Genomic DNA, 22,851 nt, shown 5'->3' on the forward strand with positions numbered 1-22,851 from the left:
TTAATGCCACTCAGCGGGTGTTGCATGCATCAGTCCAAAATAAGTTACATAAAAAGCGCCCATCCATAAAAAAAAAGTGTCTCACATGTCTCCGGGGGGTGAATAAAGGTCTCCTGTAGTGAATCGATGCATTTTTGTACGAAAAATATCCATATTCAAAACGTAATAATCACTTTAGTGTAGCTTGCACCAACAGTTGTACACGGAAGCAGTTCCGGGGGGTGACGTATGAGGTCAACTCTGCGCTTGCGCCGCTCAGAAGTGATGAACGCGGAAGCGCAGGGGAGAGATCAAAACAAAACAATGGTCACTTATTAGAAGTAAGCTACATTAAAGTAATTATTATTAAGTTTTGAATATGGATATTTTTCTTACAAAAATGCATCGATTCGCTACAGAAGGCATTTGCCAACCCCCGGAGCCATGTGAGACACTTTTTTTTAATGGATGGGCGCTTTTTATTTAACTTCTTTTGGACTCATGCATGCAACACCCGCTGAGTGGCATTAAACAGCTTGAAAGATCAAAGTCAATTTTTAATACAATGCCGACTGGATTCGTCTGAAAGAAGAAAGTCATACAGACCTAGGATGACTTGAGGGTGAGTAATTTATAGGCTAATTTTCATTTTTGGGTGAACTAGCCCTTTAAGATCCTTCGCATTGAATTCCAAATGTATTTATTTATTATGGAATACAGAAATGTCAATAAATAACTGTAACATTTCAAAATGAAAAAAAAAAGTTGTTTTAGGATCAAATTAGGACAAATGCATTCAATCAGGCGAGTACAAATGTTTGACTGGTATCGTTCTTCAGCAAGAAAAATAAGCCAGGTGTGAGTCACTATCTGCGTTAACTCTGCACCAGCACTGCATTCAGAGAGTGTGTTATGAAATTCGATAAACACAGCCTCTGTGAGACAGCATAGGGAAATGACGGCCATTTTCAACTCTCTGAAAATGAGCGAGGCAGCAAAAACACACCCAGTCGTCTTTCAGGTGACATCTTGTGTCATGGAAAAGTGCTTTCCTGTCTCACTGCACACATGGTTGTGGTTGTAAAAGCACAAATTCTAAAGGCCCAGACATCCACACAAAGTGCCTCCGGCCTCCAATTTCCCAGTTTCTTTATGCTTGTTGCATTAGTCATTTGCTGGCAAGCATCCGTGACAAAGGCGGTTGTTTATTTCACTCCTTCATATCTTTTTGCATGTTTATTTGCACTTTACTCTTAAAAACCCACCAATGCACAGCAGTCAAAGTTTACGTTTAGAAATATATTGGTCTAGACTTCCTGAACCCATAATCTCTGCAAATGTAACCTGTGCGACCTCACCTTCCTCAGCTTTACACGGGAAGCCTGCACCTCCCTTGAATCTAGCAGACACACCGTCTCAGTCACCATCCATCCGTGTCCTTCAGGGTGGATATCTCACTCAAAAGACAAAAAAATAAAGAAATAAAGAAATTCTCAAGTTAGTTCAGCGTCTCGTTAACTGCGAGCAGCAGACCTCACCTTCCCTGACAAGCCTTTGTTGGGCCGAACCAGCGCCGAGTGACAGGCCCGTTAGCCTCCAGTCTGGAGAATCTTGTCAGGCTGCCAAATGCAGAGCTGCTACATGATTTGCAGAACTCATAAATGCTAAGTAGGGATAAGGCTATTGCCACTGTTGAGGCTGGACAGGGTACCTGCTCTCTGCTAAAAGAGATCTCTTTATGGAGAGCCGACCCAGGCCTGTCAACTCAACACATTCTCAAAGGCAGAGAAAAATGATGACTTTTATAAAAGTAGTAAAACCGAGGAACCGGCACAATGAATACAGTATAAATTGAACCTAGCAAGAGACTTAGCAGAGGACATTATGAGGCACCACTTTTTATCTCCCAACAAGCAAGATCTTTCTTACTTTTCACTTTCCTTTGGACTATGCAGGATTTGCGAAAGATTTGAACAGATAAGTTAAGATCAAAAAAACTAAAACCTTATTTTTCATTTTAGCTGCCACTTTTATCCAAAGCTATTCAACGACCAGTTACTGTATTACAAGGACTTTCTAAAGCAACCTTTTTTTTCCTGTCTCATCACCTGTTGATGGATTTAAACTTTTAAAGTTACAAACCTCACTGGGGCATCGATGGAAAGGGTGGATGGGTAAGTTTTGATGCACCCCAGGCAAAGAAGTGACCAAATGCAAGCGCCACATTGCTACATGCCAGCAGAGAGATCACACTCATTATAATCAATGAAGCCATTTTACAATGGAATGTTCAATTAAATAAAATAATCACTTATCATATATATATATATATATACCAGAGAGATCTATAATCAATGAAGCCATTTTACAATGGAATGTTCAATTAAATAAAATAATCACTTATCATATATATATATATATATACAGTGGGGCAAAAAAGTATTTAGTCAGCCACCAATTGTGCAAGTTCTCACACTTAAAAAGATGAGAGAGGCCTGTAATTTTCATCATAGGTATACCTCAACTATGAGAGACAAAATGAGAAAAAAAATCCAGAAAATCACATTGTAGGATTTTTAAAGAATTTATTTGCAAATTATGGTGGAAAATAAGTATTTGGTCAATAACAAAATTTCATCTCAATACTTTGTTATATACCCTTTGTTGGCAATGACAGAGGTCAAACGTTTTCTGTAAGTCTTCACAAGGTTTTCACACACTGTTGCTGGTAATTTGGACCATTCCTCCATGCAGATCTCCTCTAGAGCAGTAATGTTTTGGGGCTGTCGCTGGGAAACACGGATTTTCAACTCCCTCCAAAGATTTTCTAGGGGGTTGAGATCTGGAGACTGGCTAGGCCACTCCAGAGCCTTGAAATGCTTCTTACGAAGCCACTCCTTCGTTGCCCGGGCGGTGTGTTTGGGATCATTGTCATGCTGAAAGACCCAGCCACGTTTCATCTTCAATGCCCTTGCTGATGGAAGGAGGTTTTCACTCAAAATCTCACGATACATGGCCCCATTCATTCTTTCGTTTACACAGATCAGTCGTCCTGGTCCCTTTGCAGAAAAACAGCCCCAAAGCATGATGTTTCCACCCCCATGCTTCACAGTAGGTATGGTGTTCTTTGGATGCAACTCAGCATTCTTTCTCCTCCAAACACAACAAGTTGAGTTTTTACCAAAAAGTTATATTTTGGTTTCATCTGACCATATGACATTCTCCCAATCCTCTTCTGGATCATCCAAATGCTCTCTAGCAAACTTCAGACAGGCCTGGACATGTACTGGCTTAAGCAGGGGGACACATCTGGCACTGCAGGATTTGAGTCCCTGGCAGCGCAGTGTGTTACTGATGTAGCCTTTGTTACTTTGGTCCCAGCTCTCTGCAGGTCATTCACTAGGTCCCCCCGTGTGGTTCTGGGATTTTTGCTCACAGTTCTTGTGATCATTTTGACCCCACGGGGGGAGATCTTGCGTGGAGCCCCAGATCAAGGGAGATTATCAGTGGTCTTGTATGTCTTCCATTTTCTAACAATTGCTCCCACAGTTGATTTCTTCACACCAAGCTGCTAACCTATTGCAGATTCAGTCTTCCCAGCCTGGTGCAGGTCTACAATTTTGTTTCTGGTGTCCTTTGACAGCTCTTTGGTCTTGGCCATGGTGGAGTTTGGAGTGTGACTGTTTGAGGTTGTGGACAGGTGTCTTTTATACTGATAACGAGTTCAAACAGATGCCATTAATACAGGTAACGAGTGGAGGACAGAGGAGCCTCTTAAAGAAGAAGTTACAGGTCTGTGAGAGCCAGAAATCTTGCTTGTTTGTAGGTGACCAAATACTTATTTTACAGAGGAATTTACCAATTAATTCTTAAAAAATCCTACAATGTGATTTTCTGGATTTTTTTTCTCATTTTGTCTCTCATAGTTGAGGTATACCTATGATGAAAATTACAGGCCTCTCTCATCTTTTTAAGTGGGAGAACTTGCACAATTGGTGGCTGACTAAATACTTTTTTCCCCACTGTATATATATAGTTTTGAGTTCTCAGTACAATTCCTCATCCTTATATCCAATACCAACTTGATGTTTCTGCTCTCTTAAATATTTTTTTTGTTTCTAATCATACATACAGTATGAACAATTGGATCAGTACAAACATTATGTAGTTAGATTAACACAAACTTTACAAAAACAGTTATACAACTCTTAAATAGGTTATAAAAAATGCTCAATTAATTATAAATTATTATTAAGAAATATTTAAAAATGTATACATTTCTTATAAATATTTTTGTAAATTATAATAAGTATTATTAAATTATACAAACCTAAATTAAAATAAGTTTAAATTTTATGATAAATATTTTTAAGAAAACATTATTTTAAAAAATTACAAATGGATTTCCATCAACAATGGTAAAATGAGTAAATATAAAAATACTTAAATGATTTAAAATTATATTAATTAAATTTTTAATAAATGTTACATATATATAAATGCAAATATACCAAATGTACATGTATTATTAATATATAAAATATCATTTTTAAAAATTACCAATAGATTTCCATCAACAATGGTAACTGTGTAATATAAAAATACTTAATAAATTATATTAATTACAGTTTTAATAAATATGTATTTATAAATGCAAATATGTATATTCATTTTAAATATATAAAATATTATTTTTAAAAATTACCAATGTATTTTCATCAACAGTAGTAAAATGGAGTACATAATTGCATGTACATTTTTTTTTTTGCATTCATTTATGCATTGTAATCTGACTGGAAGGTATATCTGAAAAAAAGCTCTCACAACCAATTTAACTTACATAATGTGATGTAATTCTTGGGGGAAAAAACTGAGGATATAGAATAGGGCAAGACTTAATTTCAACCATTTGGGGATTGATTAGACTGTAAAAAGTGGTCTATATATCAGGGCTTTTCAGATCTTTTTTTAATTTCGAATCTGAAAGTTCAAGTATAAAGCCCCACAATGAAAACATGTTGTTAGCAACTGGAAAAAAAGAACACTCATTTTAAATTATGGACATTTCTATTAACTCATAAGAGTGATTAATCATATGATTTCTGCCAGTAATGTATTAGTTAAATACATTTGTTTAAAAATTACTAAAAAATGATCCCTCCCTAGTGAAAAATAAATATACTAAAATGTATTTAAAATACATGTATTATATGCTATGTATACTAAACATACATGTATATATTTATGTACTAAATAAAAATACCCTGCACTTGTACTTTTAGTATACTAAATTGGTAAGTCTGCTAAACTAGAACAACTAATTTTGTACCTAATGCACTTTAATTGTGCGGAAGTAGTGCTGAAGTCCAAATAAAAATAAACTAAAGTATATTTGATTGTGCTAAACTGGAACTATTGCAAGTAGGTACTCTTTAAATATATTGTATTTAAAGACCAATATTATTCAAAGATAGTGACATTAAAACACATTTTAGGCTTAATATTAAGAAATTTGTGAGCTAGTAGTAGTACTCCAAATAAAGTTTAATTATCATTTTTATATTAGTATGTCCCGAGCAATATTCTGTAAATCTGTATTGTTAATCATTCACAATAAAACCATGAGTGTATAAGAAAGTGTATTAGAAATCATTTTAATTTGGATCAGTTTTGATTTCTTGTTGACATGAAATCATCCCGTCAGGTTTCTCTCACATACTGTAACTGAAAGCATCCTGCTGCCGGTTTTGCTGTCTTAACCATATACTGTACATACACACACAACAGACACAAAAACTGAGAGATGCCTGGAGCGTTTTGCAATTCACTGCATCGGTCAGCGCACGCTCGCTAGCATCTCTCTGCATTCCTTCATGGACCCACAGACGCACCTATACCACAGACTGACAGCGGCCTCTCCTCAATTTACTATTCCGATCATGATCCAGGCACCTTCACAAATCAGCTCCTTACAGCCCAAAGCCTCCCCGTTTGCAAAAACAAAGCAACGTGACCTTTCCTTTTTTCCCTCATCGTCTCCTCAGCGGCTCAGCCTCCATTTCCTCAAACATTTGCCTGCACGGAGTCATCCTTAATTACCACGACAGGGGCAACGTGTTCCCTATCCCAGGCACAAAGAGGAAATAAATGTTGTTTTTTGCCTCTTTATTTCTACTAATCAGGGAGCTTTGCTCTTCAGCTCGATTGGGAAATGCTCTCAAAACAGGACGAAGAGCAAGCAAGAATAATAGCAAGAAAAATGCAAGCTTCTGAATTGACAGTTTTCAAAAAAATTTAAAAAGGAGTCTGCATAATTTGTTTCCACAAGAGGAAATGTATTAAAATAAATCTCATAAACATCAAGAGGACTGGCTTTTTTCTGGCTTGGAGAATGAAATCAAACTAATCAGCATTGTGCTAATCCTTTCAAGGAAGCTGTAATCCCTGGGATAGCGGGACATGGCTAAACCCACTCCGGAGGGGATCCGGTGGATTCTTTTTAACAAGCCTGATTATGGCAACAGACGACCACATGTCAGAATAATTCCTGGACCAGGAGAAAAATAAAGGCAAAGTCTGTTTGTGCAGATGTGTCATAATCATTCAGACTTATTCACAGTCTTACACAAATACACAGGGCATTTAAACTGATCGCTATTTGCAGTGCCAACACTGGTGACAGACACAACAGTGCAATAAAGTTTACCCAGATTACAGAAATGTGCAGCGCAGGGTTGTGCACCACTCTGAGAATGCCTGAATTCAGTTCATGAATTGATGAATGAAAACAGAACGTAGACTACAATTCAAATTTGAATCAAATCATGCAGAATTAAAATGAACTGACTGTCATCAAGACAAACTTTTAAACAAGGATCTGTCCAGCCAACATTTAAAAGCTTAAAAAAGACAAATATGTGCATCATTATGTTACTTAACTAATTTTAATTCAAGCATACAGTACCATGCAATGGCAAGACATTGCACTAACAATACGTCAAAAAACAGAAACAAAAACAATATGACTTACTGAAATAATCCAATCAAAGTCGATAATTTCAGGTATTGACCTGCTTGAGCAGTGTGAACTGAAACTGAACAATACATTTACACTGGTAAACTGAAGCATTTAGAGTCAGTAAGAATTTTTATTTTATTTTTTTGTTATATTACTTTTATTCAGCAACGACACATTAAATTGATCAAAAGTGACAGTAAAGACTCTTTTAAATTATTTAAAAATTTTAAATAAATACTATTCTTTTGAACTTTCTGTTAGAAACGTATCTCGATTTCCACAAAAATGTTAAGCAGCAAACCTGTTGTCAACATATAATAATAATAATAATAAATGTTTCTTGAGCACCAATTATAATAAGCAAATTATAATGATTTCTGAAGGATTATGTGACATTGAAGACTGAAATAATGATGCTGAAAATTCAGCTTTGCATCACAGGAATAAATTATATTTTAAAATATATTCACATGGAAAACATTTATTTCAAATTGTAATAATATATTCCTGTTTTTATTGTATTTTTGATCAAATAAATGCAGCCTTGTTGAGAATATGAGACTTATTTAATTACACCAACCCCAAGCATAAGAACAGTAGTGAAAGTGCTGGTCAGAATATTTAAGTCTTATATTAATATTATTTTTTACTTAAAACTGTACTAAAACGTCAAAAATATGGACAAGGAATAGCATATGCAGGCAGATGGAGACTATAGCTCAACTACACAAAAACCCACCACTGCTTGATTATAACTGCATATGTAAACACAGAGTTTACGCCTCCTGAGACTCTGAAAAACAATCACGAAGCAGAAAGTCCAGGTTGCAGATGCTTTCCCTTTCTGAACAAGTCCAAAAAGGTCAAAAATGCAACAGATGTGGTCTTCGCTAAAACTACATTATTTGTTATAATGGAAAGTGAAGCGGTAAACCTGGCTTGTTTGGGTGACAAGAGACCCTTCCACTCCGCAGGAGCCAAAGGTGCGCTTATGCAAACACAAACTAAATTTCCCAGCATTCCCTGTAGGGTAAGGTTTGACTAGTAGCATCTGCTTCCTTTGATTATGTGTGGAGAAACTTAGGCAGACCAAAAAAGAAAAGGGACCCAGAGGAACAGGGTAGTGCCAGCTAAGATTAAGGCACGGTAACCACTTTCCTGGCACTTATCACAGGGGTAAAGCTGGATCTGTGATGCCAATATCTAGATCAAGAGCACGCACACACCAAAACAAATGCAAGAGGGAGAAACTGAGAGATTTAAAATAAAACAATTGTGGCAGGGGAACTCGACAAGACAAGGACTCGCACGCAGCAGCACTTGTCCGTGCCGCTTAAAACTTTTAGATACACAGTTTGTCATCTGGGGCAGATTATGCTGGAATGGCGCAGACACAGCATCTCTGTGTAAGTGCGTGAAGGGGCATTCGCTATCGCCACCGGCCAAGGCTACTCAAGAAGTTTAAGCGTGCTAAAATGAGAGAATATTGTTCACCTTGACAGCTTTTTCATCCCTGCTGCTAGGGAGCGACTTATGAATCTTTTGGCGATATCAAAGCCCTTTACTCTGGCTCAAACAGGGTCCCAGTGATGTACATTATAAAAAGCAAACTCGTGGGCTTCTCCGTTTGCAAAGTCTACAAAACATGGGGATTTTGTCATTGAGTCAAGGTAATACAATTCAATCTACAGCTTACCAGATCAGCATGTAAACTCCGTACCCATCCTCGCTGTTTGCTCCTACATTCAGTACACACACATTGTGATTTTCCATGCCCTCATTTATCCAGGGGAATTGTTTCGCTGAAGGTGGAAGAAGGTCTAACAAAGAGCTTAGATTGGTCAAACAATGACAAAACCCCCTGCACATCTCTCATTCTCTCTTTTTTTGGAGCGTTTGCTTGACAGGAAAAAAAAACGCCCGGGCTGAAGGACACTTTGTCAATAAGTAATACCCACGCTGTATTAGCTGCATATTTAGCCATGAGAATTCATCTAAATTGCTTTCAGACAAAATCCTTTAGCGAAGCGTACTTCAGAATGTAACGGCGCATCTTCGTGTGACATTCAGCTGGGAATGTGAACTTCGGGCTTGTTCAGAGCAAGGACAGTCAGTTTGAGTCCTGTGCCATGTTGCGGAGGCGTTTATTCAGCATTTCAATAGCCCTTTCCAGATCAAATCAGAGAGGAGCTGCAAAGAGATTATTCTTGAGACCTGTTCCAACTTCACTTTGCACAGTGATTACTTGGAAATGTTCTGCGGATGGTTTTTTGGCATAATATTCTCTTGTTCGGTAATAACAAAGCTTCTCTAGAAACACTCAAGGACTCCCAGCGGTGTGCGGTATAGTATAGGGGAGCTATCATACACACACACGCGCACACTTTTTCTAGGTATTTAAAATTAACAGCAGGGGGTGTAAAGCAACTGACGGTGAGAGACAGAGCGAGAGAAAAAGAGATAAAGACAGGAATTGACTTTTTGCCGTCCCCCAGCGTTCACCCTCTTCTCGTGTTCATTACAACACCATTATCATTTTGATGTTTTCCCCTCCTTTCCAACATACTGTCGGTTTCGTTCTTTAATGTGGTCATTCGGCTACAAGAATTTTTCAACGAAGAGACGTCCATGTCATTACCTTCAATAAGGGTCATTTCCTATAAGGAAAAGGGAGAGATGGGAATGTTATATGGAGTGACTGGTGAACACTACATAAACATAGACCCACTTCCCAGCTCCCAATCCAAGAAATTACACCGTATGTGTGTGAAATATCCAATGCATGCAGGAAAACACAGGCTTGGACATGAGCTGTGCTTGTTTGTATGACCTGATGTCTCATTCGGCCCTGCTAGAGGCCTCATTATACCTCACTGCTGGTCGTTGGGAGCATGGCATTCAGTCTGACACTGGAGCTGAAGGAGGAGGAAGTCGGGGCTGTTTAGGAACTCGTTCTCATTAAGAGCTGTGTGTGTCACTAGGGAGACTTTCTGCTCCTAACAGCCTCCAAAAGTAGCTGCGCTTCAACAACGGCCACAGAATGTCTCCATCTGCAGGGAGAACTCCTCCGTCCATCTTTCTTTGCCTGTCCGCATTGTCCGTCCTTCACTCTTTTTTTGTAAACTCCTGTCACCAATCTGTGCGCTATGTGGTCTGTGTTTGCTTAAACAGTCAGATATGTTTAGCCTGGACAACGACAGGAACAGTGAAAGCAATAGCGCTACTGACAGTAACAAGTTCCTCATCCTGTGAGGATGCAAAATTTGGAGTGAGCTGCTACAGTCACGAATATGTCAGATTTGGCTAATGCTCCTGGAGCCAATATTTCCTGAGTGCATGTTCAACACAAACAGCAGCTCTTGAGGGACAGGTAATCACGGATGTTAGAAAGTTCTATCTTCCAACCCATCAGAAATTAATTATGATTAGGGATTAAAATAAACATGAAACAACAATAGTAACCTATTTTATGTTAGTAATGTCATGCATTTCTTAAATAAAAGAGGATATTAAATGAGAATTTTTTAGTTTATCTATCAGGAATTGATTGGATTGCAAGAAGTGGTTTCAATATTCCAAAAATAAAATGATCAAATTGAACCACTTATGTAACACTTTATAGTAAAGATCAATACTTTAATGTTGCGATGAAGTAATGTTATATATATTAAAACTGTAAAGTTGTATAACATAATGATTAATTTATTATGAACAAACATGAATTAACAATGAATAAAGTAATTGTGTTCATTGTTATCAAAGCATTTTTGTTCCTTTTAAATAGTTGAAATAATAAATATTAATATTAGATGAAAAACTCAAACTTTTAAATTAAAAATACTGCTTTGACAACTAATTGAAAAAATAAGCTGAAGAACTCAAATTAATAAGACAAAAATAAATAAATAAAGCTTAACAAATATATAAAAAATAATAATAATAAAATAAAATTACAAAAGTGCATAAAATTACTAAAACTTGAAGTCAATTTTAAACAAAATATATATTTTATTAAAATATTAATAAACACTATAACAGCAGGTAAATAATACTAAAATCATTTGTGTATATCTTATACCTTAGTGTTAAAAAAATGTAAACACTATTGTAAAGTGTTACCAATGTTCATAAGAAAACCAGAAAGTGAAAACCAGAAGAAAACCAGAATAGCTTTAATTTTGATTTCATGTTGGCTCCAATATTTTGAAACAATTTTGAAACCAGCAGTGGTGCTCACATGGCCAAGTTCAGCTCTTTTGGCATTAGACACTGACTGATCCTGTTCCTTTCTTCATTCCACATCACTTCCTGTCCTCGCTCTATTCATGATCTTCTGTTCACATGTGATAGTTTATTTGATTTGAAACAGATAGCTGTCGCTCAAGTTCTCTTAGTGAACCGCCCATGACTTTTCTTTGAGACCGGTTAGTTTGCATCAGCATGGGGTCAGATTATTTTCCTCTACAGTGGCATGATTCTAAAAAAAAGAACTATAGAGACTTACTGGGGAGGGTGAAACAATCTTTAAAAACAGTTGGGAAACTTTATAACTCTTTGCAAGTTGAGAGAAAGGGAGCACGGAGGCTTTGACAGAAAGCACAGAGGGACAGCCACACTGCTGGCTTCCCAACACGGAGGACGCACAAATGAAATGGAGAGAGAGAAGAAGCATCAACCTCTCTGCACAATCACTTCTTCAACTACAACGCAGTCAAGCACGGCACAAAGAAAACACATCTGCATTCCCCGGATCAAACCGCACTTTCAACTATTATCGTAAATAAACGTATATGTGCAAGACATCCGCGGCTTCCTCTCTCATAAGTTATAGCAGTTTTGAAATGGAAATGAATCTGAAATATTTTGAAAGGTCATGGCATGCATCATCCCAAGTCATCTGTAGCAGTATGTGCCTTCTCCATCATGATAAAGAATTTAAGGCAGGTCTAGAAAATGAAAGAAAAGTTTGACTTTTGTAAGCTAGTGAAAAAAAGCTTTCACAGTCTAGCCTTCTTCAAACCATTATAGGCAAAGAAATGCAATGATATATTAACCTATGGTAACAAGACTTGTCAGCTATTCCTTTAACAAGAATTTTAAACCCTTAATACATCATGTAATGGTATTCCTTCAGAAATTCAGAACAGCTCAATACAAATCTCATCTCTGTAAATTTGGCAGAGTCCACAGTAAATCAGATAGCAACTTACAATATGTTAACTTACCCACTTGAGACCAGATCTACGATTTTAAAGAAATGAAAACCGAGCTGGTGCATGTTCAAGTGGTGTTATACTTTAGCAGAGAGCGAGACGGTAGGAGGTTGTGTCAGACTTTTGGTGTGCTGTGGAATCGGTCCAAACAGGCTTCCCTAATCTCTGCTGAGTGTGTTTGTTTGTCTCTGAATGTCAGAACGCCTTCGGGCCAGGAAGACAAAGTTCAAAGCAATGCAGATACACTTTGTATACGAGTCCAACTGTTAGATAAAACTGACACAGATTTACAGAGCAAATCCAAATATTGCAATATGGCAGTCAACAAAGCGGTATATTTCATGTGAAAATACCAACTTTTTTTTTTTTTGGTGGACAACTGATTATAAACATACAAACTTTTACAAAATTATTGTTATAAGAAAATTATAATCTCATGAATTCTCATATAATGTAATAATATAATATAATATAATAAATATAGTATAGTAAAGTATATAAATGAGAATCATTATATATATATACAGCTGAACACCTCTGGTGTGACTTTAAATCACCAAACATCAATGACTTGTACATATGGGTACAGTCAATTTAGACTCTTCCAAAACTGTTGCAACAGAGATGGAAATACAATTTTTAAATACATGAATTACCTTTCCAACGTTGTTGCCACAGTTTTGGAATTGCTTTTATCTGTTCTAAAGAAGGGGGTGTCCCAATACTTTTGTTCATATTGTGTATGTATAAGTCATTGGTGTTTGGTGATGAGCTTTTTGCTCAAGGTCTTTTAAAGTCAAATATTATATTATATCATATCATATCATAGTTGTATGTTGACTGCAGTGTTGAATGTTGATGTACTTCTGTCGAGCCGAAAATCTAGAAACTCCTACTTAGATCTGTGCTTAACTACAATTAATAATCAAAGTTTGCTGTAAAACAAGCATGAGGTAACAAACAATAGCATCCAATAAACAACACATTCAAATGTTATCATTGCATTATGGGAAAAAAACAAAATTCCAAACTCCTGTGAAACAAAAAGCTTCTTACCTCGTTGGTGTTCCAGCGATGTCTCTCCTTGGGCAGGGAGGAGCATTTGGGAAGGCATTCCAGAAGCTTCTTGGGCAGATAGATTTTCAAATGTCCATGTTCATCTGTGAATGACACAAAACGATTACTGAATATGGAGTGTGAGTAGGATTATTAAAACCAAAGCTGTCCTGCTCTCCAGAGTCTAAAACACTGGGAGCTGTTCTTTTTAAACAAAGATCCAATCATTTCTTTGTAAATTACTGAGCTGTTTGAATTCAGTGTCACTATTGCTTGAGGGACTCCTTTAAGGAAACTTCCATGCCCAGGTGTTACGTTTGCAAATTGCTGTGACAACCTTTTCAGAAATATAAAACTATAAACCAGGCACGAGACCTCAAAGGGGGAGCACTCAGAAAGCAATGAAGAAAAAAAAACTTAAGATGTTACTGTGAAATGAAAGGGAACATATTTAGAGCACAAGGCGTGCAAAAGGCTTTCATCCAGAAATGTTGTGATTTTGTTTTCATTGAGTTTTTTTTAAACGCTCCCGTTCTTCCTCTCTCCCTTATCATGCCAGAGTGCCTGCTCAAATTCATAACAACAAAATTGGGCAACGGAGCAAAAGCATTTCAAGGTTATTGATAACCGTTTGCATCAAGGGCTGAGGCTTCTTAAGGAACTCAATGTTTAGCCCTGTGGGAGAAGGTACTTCCATATTGCATGCTGAGCCTGCTTATGAATATAAAAAAAGCGAGAGAGACTGAAAGAAAAGGAGAATGAGAGACTGACTGAGATTTGTGGAATGTGTCCTCGGTAAAAGACGAGAGAGAAGCGAAAGAGACGCTGCAGATCTGAGCGAGATGAAGCCTGTGTGTCCATAGAGACACTGCTTAGCAACCACTCTCACTCTGGCTTTAAGGACAAACAGATAGCCAGAGGGAAAGAAACACATGAAGAGGGTTAGATCACTCTTATGTTCACTGTCTTACACCAGAACCAATGCATATTATTTGTGCTTTACCTGTGCATGAACTTAAACCCACATAAAAAAAAAATCAATTCCCTGTAGAAAACGCCCAAGTTCAACAAGACTTCTTTCAAATCAACAGAGCAGATCAGATAAACGCAATTGCACCTGAAATATACCCTATACAAGTACCTAAATGCCAATGCTTCTACGTTTGCAAATCAAGTACGCACTGCATTCTCAAAGTTGCCACGAGAGGCACTACAGCACATAAGTCTGCATTTAAAGTGACTTTCCAGCCATGACAATTTGATGAGAATTGCTGTAAATATACTTAATTCAACTTACTAACCAGAATGTCTGAATTTGTCTGTAACAGGGGTGTTTCCTCAGAGGAGGCAAGGCAGGCAGTGTCTCCTCAAAATATTGGATGACAAACAAATTCCGTAGTACAAAAATAAAATAATGCCAATATTACAAAATATAACATTAAAAAGTCTAGAAATTACAAATTTTTCTAAAGAAACATTGTTCAACAGCGACACCAGCAGGTAAAGTTACAGCGGGAGTCCGCCTCCCTCTCGCCTCCCCTGAGCCCATTGCGTTTTAACAGACCACCTAAAACTTGAAATGGGTTTGGTGAGGGGGTAATAGAGAATGAATGGGAGAAAGTCACGTGAGAGGAAGCATTTACTTAGATATAACTACTTTGTTACGTCAAAATAAGACTTAAAATGGCATGAAAACATGATCTGTGGGAGTTTTTAGTAAGTAATCAGTTTGGAGAATTTTAAAGTAATTCTCTGCATCTGTGACCAATATTTACCAAGCTTTGATGACTGATGGTCTGAAAAATTCTAAAATAGTTAAAAGTTAACTATTAAAAAGAACAGCTGAACATAAGTTCACAAATAAAACTGCCTTGAGTTATTATTTTGGAATAAATGTAAAATGCTTAAAAACACTAACTTGAGTCGGTGCTGATAGCCTTGTAGGCAGCGTGCCGACATATAATGCCGCTGCACTACGGGCATCGCGAGTTCAAATCCCAGCTCGAGGACCTTTCCTAATCCTGCCCCCCCATCTCTCTACCACTTTGCTTCACTTCTACACTGTCCTATACTAATAAAATTAAGAGATTCATACATGCCTTTAAAAAAACAGAATATTAATTACATTGTTAATGTAAAATTATGAAATAGAATTGTTTTTTTTATTTATTTTGCTGATAGTGTAAGTAATGTTTATTTACCCAAGGAAATGTGACTGGGACATGCATTTACACTTGTAAAAATAAAAAATAAACTTTGCGGACTTTGCCTCATCAATTCAGAACACCACCGCACACCACTGGTTTGTAAGTATACTGTGACCTTTGTTATTTTTATTGTGTAAAACTTACACTACTGTACTCAATACTGTAAAAACTAAAAGTATATTTCCAGCCTCCAGGCATATTCATACCTATAATGATAACTATAAAGTGTTAATATTCATTCTAACTATAACGATAAACAGCACAAAGGAACAATTTTGTTTTAGAAGGTTTATTTTTTTTTTCAACTAATGGATGATAAATACACTCACAGCCAATCAGAATCTACGTGTTTTTATATCGCTAGAGCATTTAAAGTGGCAGAAGACAAAACTGCAGCGCAATTAATAAACAAAAAGTTGTCATACGTTAAGGTGGATGCCTAGTTACCGCTATAGTAATATTTATAGTTAGCTTTGAATGGGCCTTTATTAGGAATGTCTTTTTCTGGCTCAAGAGATTTTTTATAAAACTTTTAACTTGCTATTAGCCTTGAAATTTATTCTAAATTTCCTAAAGCAAAGCAATTTTTTGTATAAGAATATAAAGGTATTTGATGAACATGAATGGCACAGAAATGAGACTTTTGATTGCAGACTTCATGTCTTGGCAAAGTCTGAGATTACCAGGGCATTTTCCTCAAAGAAAAATCTAAGGACCAGGAGAGTCTTTTAAGTAAAAGTTGACATTTGCTCTCCATTCAATCTCATTGGCGTCTAGGAGAATCTGTTGAGTTTGAAAAGATCTCATTTGTGATTTGCCTTTTTATTCAGCGCCGTCTCTCTCTCCGAATCTAATGACCGTTTCACATTATAAATTGGGAGATCTGTGGCTGTTATGCTTCAGCTAAAGCAAAGATTCAAAAGCAAAACACACAGCACATTCTCATAAGACAATGAATAAATGAGCAGGCTCTCTTGAAAAGTTATTTTCTTTTTCATTCTATGTAACTCAACTGGAATGTGTTATAAAAGAACGAGGCATTAAGAAACTTATTTACAGGGTAATTAAGACTAGACTATATATCCCTTCCTGTTCCTATTCATTATTTCTCATCTCTCCCTTCATCTCCGTCTCTCTTTTTCCCTCTCAGTACATGTTTTGGCAGAACAAGCGAGCGATTCTGAGGACTGCCATTTAGACTCATTGTTCTGCATCAAAGTGAGGGGCTTTTAAATTATGCTGACTCTGACGACTGTGGCTTTAGAGGCAAATTTTAATCACAGTCAGTCGCCGTCTGCCAAGCGCTGCCTTAAGCATTTGCCTTTCTCTCTTTCATGACCGTCTCCCATGAGTAGCCAATGAGACGCAGAGCTGAGGGGAAAAGGCTTAACAACAAAGAAAACGAAAAACAAAACAAGGCTACGAACACGCTGCTAATACTCACACAGATATAAATGTGTGAATGTAGGTGGTAGAGAAAGATAGAACAGAATATTTGCAATTTGCTCCTTCTCATGTAAACAATTATAGGTGCACACAGTCGTACGCGCCCACCATAATTAATTATGAATGTATTAAGATAAATCGCTTCAGTTTCAAACTCTACTGTCATATAAAAACACAGTCACGCTCGACACGAACACCAATCAGCATTCAGCGCAAATGCCAAGGCGCCGCAGCCGCATGTGGCCCTTGTCTAACTGATGTCCGACTCTTGATCTGAGGAGATCTTTGAAAAACACCTATCAAACCTGCCCTTCAAAGTAATGTCAGGCATCAGAGAGTCTCGTCTAAGCAAGGGATACAAAGCTATATCATAACTTAACTCTCAGCGTAAAGAGCTCTTTTAAATTTTCCAGAAACTCAGCCACCATGTCAGCAGCTGTGAGTTGGGCTAAAGTGACTGATAGACTGAAGTCTTTGACAGGAGGCATTGGAGGTCACTAAATACGGAACGTTCTAGGCTGAAAGAAGTGATGAACGTTCCTTCTTCAGCTGAGTGGCGCAAAGGCACTGTGGGATCTCACACTGTCGATAAGCAGCATGTTTGAACAGATCCCGCATGTGGCTTTAAGTGACCCTAATAAGAACAACAACACTGATGGTGACAGAAAAGCCCTAAAGGCAGTGGCTGAGAAGCAGCTTTATTTTCACTGAGAGTGTTTACATGACAAATGAGCTGAAACATACTGCAGATTTCTTTATCCCTTTTGGAATATTTTCACTAAAGGTGATAAACAGTTGGTCAGCGCCGGGCATGGACAAACCATTGGGCTGATTGTGCCATCTAAAATCAGACCTTTGAATATTTTGACAGACAAAACATAAAGTGTTCATATTTTAGACATGTTAGTCACATTAATTGACAATAAAAGGCATCAGAAATGGAAAGTAACAAAAGTTTTAAAGATCCTAATGAAAACAGATTTCATATAACAAAAGAAGGAAAAAAAACAAGAAGCCACGACACAGCACATGGTTGGACTAAAAGTATTAATTAAAATATTTAACTATGATATTCACTGATTTAAAAAAAAGCACAAATGAAACAGACTTCACCCTCCATAAAACCTTTTATATAAAAAAAAAGATAACAAATCTGTATGTACAACTTCCTGAGGTTGCACTAAAAAAAATATCATTATTAATGGATTGTAAAGCTCTATTTTGACCAATTACTACAATGGTTTTTGTGTGTTTTTTTGTCACATTTTATTGTAAGGTTCAATTCTCAATATTAACAAAACATTAACTGAATTTTGCCTCAAACTCCTAATTTGCTACTTTTTAATAGTTAGTAAGGTAGTTAGTTTAGGTATTGGGTAGGATTATGGATGTAGGCCATGCAGAATATGTGCTTTATAAGCTCTAATAAACAGCCAATATGTAAATAATAGGCATGCTAATAAGCAACTCCTTAATAGTGAGAATTGGTCCGTATACTGAAGTGTTTTAAAGTGACACTGATATCAAAAACGCATACAAGATTCGCATACTTAATTTTATCCAATTTATTCTTAAAATTTCATAATGACAGATAAAAAAATAATAATAAAAATGAACACAACCGCCTCAGTTTTTAATCCTATTGGCACAATATAATCCTGAAGAGGTAAACCGATAAACAGGGTTTATAAAGAATAATCATCTGCAAAGGTGCCTGCTGAAATGTTTTGACATTTCTCGCACACATTCATATAATTAATGCATTTTAATTGAGCAGATGGATCTAAATGGCAAAACGGGCTTGCTGTGCAAAATTAGATCTGTACTTGTAAATCTGCAAAGCCACAGTTCTGTTCACCCAAGGCAAGCACAAAGAAGGTCCGTCCTGTACGTTCCCTCTGAGGATTACCGCAGATCTGCCTTCTGTAATGACTCTGTAAGAATCTATTGCATGCACGTACATGGGCCGGTCTCGAAACAGATGGAGCTTCGCCACTGCAGAGTGTAAAAAGACAAGAATGGACACAAAAACTTTCCACTCCTCATCAGCCCAATGTCACTTTTTAATGAAAGCCTTCTCTTTTTCCATTAAATTGTCAGCTCTGATGGGTATTTTCTGTTTGCATTTGTTTATTCATAGAGACTGTATTTTCCGCGGAACGCCATTTCACCTGCCGTAAGCGGTTTTGTCTCAGATCGTGGCGGGGTGTACGTTTCCAACGCTCCTTTAGAAACTCTTCCAATTAAGAATGGTGCAATGACAAATGCTCTGAGAGCGGCAAATCTGCTTCAGAAGGCAAATTTGGAGCCTGTCTGAATAAGGAGAGGGTGACATTTACAGATTTGATTTTCTCTCTACCTCATCATACGGCAGACACGAGCCTGCGCAAGGGTCGCTCTAGTGTCGGCCATGACTTTTTGACCCCATTTTGGAGAATGTGGGCTTTGGAGGAAACGTATTAAACTATCCTGATATAAGCACAGATTCAAGAAAAACTCTTTACTCGAACCGACTCAAATGGAGGTCAAGTAAATCTAGGGCTGTTTCTGTGCAACAGATAAGGATGACAACGAAGACAACAAACACCTAAAGGAGTAAATGTTATGGAGATCAATTACGTCACTCGTTTCGCCTCTGTTAATGGATCGATTTTGGCCCATCTGTCATATTACAGAGACGTTTCACCAAGGACCGCAATCTGTCTCGTGAGAAATGTTCCAGAAAATCAAATCTCACAGCCGTTCGCATCTCAAATGGAACTTTAGATTATAATAAAAAAATTAAAAATTGCAAACCAGCACACTATAGACTTTACTCATTTTTTACCTTGATCAAAAATGTCGTACATGTAATAAAACGAGAGAAAAATAATGAAATCCTCCAGTGAGATGAGGAGTCAGTTAATTATTAAACTTTGTATAATAAAGACTGAAAAATGCTGGGAAAAGCAACATTTACAGCTCCCAGTACAGATATTAAGGGGTGTCTAGGGAAATTTGCGCCTTTTTCCTCTATTTTTTTCAAACAAAATTAATGTGACAGAAATAAGGGCTCATTGCACAGTAGTTCCAAGCAGACAGGGAGAAGGATGGAACTGCATATTAATTCATCAGCAGCACTGGTAAACTTTTCTTCAAGTGGTCTTCCCTCAACTGCTTTATTAGCCACATGAGTTGAAGGCAGGCTGGGAAAGAGGAAGGTCTTTTAACTTTCAAGCAAAAGTAGGAAAGGCTTTGATATGAAAGACGGCATAAGAAAGGAGAATGTAGCGGGTTGACATGGTCTTTTACTAAGCTGGCATTCCAACCTCCATACTACAAACCTCCTCCGCACCTCTCTCCAGGGACTTGTGCACTGCATGAAAATCAGTGGTATAGTTATCTATATGCTAATTTCCATGGGACGAAAGGTGAATATTCAGACATTGGAGAGTCCCACCCACAGCGTCTGGTCAAACACAACACAAACATCAAGACCATAATACAAAAAACAACATAGACACGTACGTACACAGATCGCAAAGAGATCATATGCATCTAATGTAATTATTAAGTTCACATTATATTAAGTTCACGTTACCACCCATGTTTGATAAGCAACTGCACAAGAGGAAATTACACATACACACAGCAGGGCTGGGCGATCTCAATATTTTTTCCAGATTTTTGCAATATTTTGCATTTGCTCTCAATGGTTTGTCTCCCATGAAAAAGACATGATAGAACAGCTATTGTTACAAAGTACTTTAATAACTTTTTCCTGGACAATTAACAGTTAAAAAAAAAAAAAATACATGAAAATGCTACAAAAAAACAATCTTCCTATACAAAATATGTGGTTATTAACAGCTGAAAAAAATAATAATTGAGACATGGTAGTGACCACTTTTGTTTTTTTTACGAATATACAAATCCCCCAATATAAATAGGCTATATGAAAATTATATATGAAAATGATACAAAAAACGAAATCTTCCTACTAAAATTGTGGTTATTGCAACAACAAACACATTACAGATTACATAGAAGATCTATTTTTACATATCAGATTTATTGTACCACCAGTCGTTATGGTTATTATTGCCAATCACTGCATTTTCAGATTCAGTCCCACATTTAAATAAGTTTGTTAATCCAGAAACTGTGCAGTGTGTAGCTAGAAGCATGAGAAATAAAACTTAATTCAAATTGTGAATGGGTTGCAAAGCGAGCAAAGAGTGCTTCCTTTAAAATCACTGAAGCTGTCAATCACTTCAGCGTGAGTTCACTGACTGCATGAATTTGTCAATACTTTGTAATCAAACCATTATTACGGTGTTTAATTAAGGACAAAATCCAGCGTTTTGAGCAACATTGAGTGGATTTTGCTCACATGCTCATAAGAGATGTCTGTGATTGGCTACAATGCTCAACACTGCAAAAGCATGTTGTAAATAGAAACATATGAAGCTCCTTACAAAGCAGTCATACATATACGCATGGAAGTGTTTGAAAGCATTAGTCTATCCCCATCCGAAAAGGGGAGTAAAATTGGCTTACTAAACTTTTTAACATTATCAAAATATTCCCTAATTCCATAACGTCAGCATAACATTCAATGCATCGCCCAGCCCTAACCCAATAGCATCCCTTTCTGACCCTTTGAAAAACAACTTTACTATAGACTCCTTTAGGCTACATCAACCTCAGACTGACTGCAGTTTATAAATCCACCAGCAGATAAAACGTCACATTCTGCTGTGCGTATGAGAGGCGAGATCTTTTTCTGTATGCAATAACATTTCTATTGAATTAGCAATGACTTGAAGGGTTGGACGATGTCAGTCAAATTGATTTAGCGTCTACTGAAGCGCCTCAAGGCCACGGAGCTCGGAGCCAGACCTCGTCCAGAGAGAGTCTGCAGTGTGAACGCTTTAAAGCAGCAGGCGTGCAAAGATTCTTCAGCGAATCTGAAGAAGAGTTGAGAAGGAGGGCTGCCATGACCTCCAGCACCGGTCCTCCTCCCCGAATCCCTTTGAGGCAGAAAAAAATGTGAATCTTGGTGCTAATCTGGGGTTTAACGGCTCATCTTTAAAAGGCCTGGCGGTGAAGAGCTGTTTTACTGTATCTGTCATGGCAGCTTGAGCAAGCATCACTTCAGAGAAAAGAGCAAAGCTTGTTTTAGGACGGGATAAAGAGGACTGACAAAAACAGGTCTCGAATCGATAGTGTCCTCTTGCTTTTGTGCCACAATGATAGGATACCTTTTCTTTACTCACTATTCCTTTTTTCCTCCGTGATTTTGACTGAATTCTGATCAACTCTGGACCACATTGTATGTGATGCTTTATTACGACTAATCACACTCATATAAAGCATTTTGACAGGATGATTGTGTGATCATGATCCTCATCATAAAAAACTATAGTGACAGAGTGGACATAAAGAAGGGAAGATGAGGATAAAAGAACGAAAGGGAGGATGATAAATCTATTTCCCCCCCACAGGGAAACGGCCTGACAATGATTCACATTTCCTCTTAACAGAGAATAATGTGCCGTCCTGCAGCCATTAAAGGAAGCTTGTGTCCGGCCAGAGCCATGACATCATTTGGCACGCTGTTTTACCACCTTTTCTGATTCAAATGGGATCCGGGTCCAACTGGTCAGTTTCAATTGCACTCGTCCCGGCTGCTCCAAGATCAATACCAATCAAAGCAGTGATTGCTCTATTGTTCTGCTTAATACTACAGCTCCTTCACTGGCTCCGGGCCTTCATCACCATCAGCGGCCACATCTGCGCCATTCAATAGATCATTCGCCAGATAGCTATATGGCATTTATACAGAGGAAATTATAAAAATGCCAAGCTTCTCTGTGCTTTTTTTTTTTAACACATTAAAAAACAAAATTTATGTCATCTCTCTGTGTGGGAGCTGTGTTTTGATGGAGTT

At 37.4% G+C, this 22,851-nt stretch overlaps 1 protein-coding gene across 5 annotated transcripts in view; it reads right to left on the reverse strand.

Annotated features, from left to right (window-relative positions):
• LOC107592869 (calmodulin-binding transcription activator 1) overlaps window positions 1-22,851 on the reverse strand; it is a 169,691-nt gene that overhangs the window by 138,658 nt on the left and 8,182 nt on the right. For all 5 annotated transcript variants that reach the window (XM_016282446.1, XM_016282450.1, XM_016282447.1 and 2 more), the window contains exon 3: window positions 13,267-13,370. In XM_016282446.1, the coding sequence (XP_016137932.1) occupies window positions 13,267-13,370 (104 nt within the window). The remainder of the gene's footprint in view (window positions 1-13,266; window positions 13,371-22,851) is intronic.

This window comes from Sinocyclocheilus grahami, unplaced genomic scaffold (genome assembly GCF_001515645.1).
Source record: "Sinocyclocheilus grahami isolate Dianchi unplaced genomic scaffold, SAMN03320097.WGS_v1.1 scaffold160.1, whole genome shotgun sequence".
Taxonomy (NCBI): domain Eukaryota; kingdom Metazoa; phylum Chordata; class Actinopteri; order Cypriniformes; family Cyprinidae; genus Sinocyclocheilus; species Sinocyclocheilus grahami.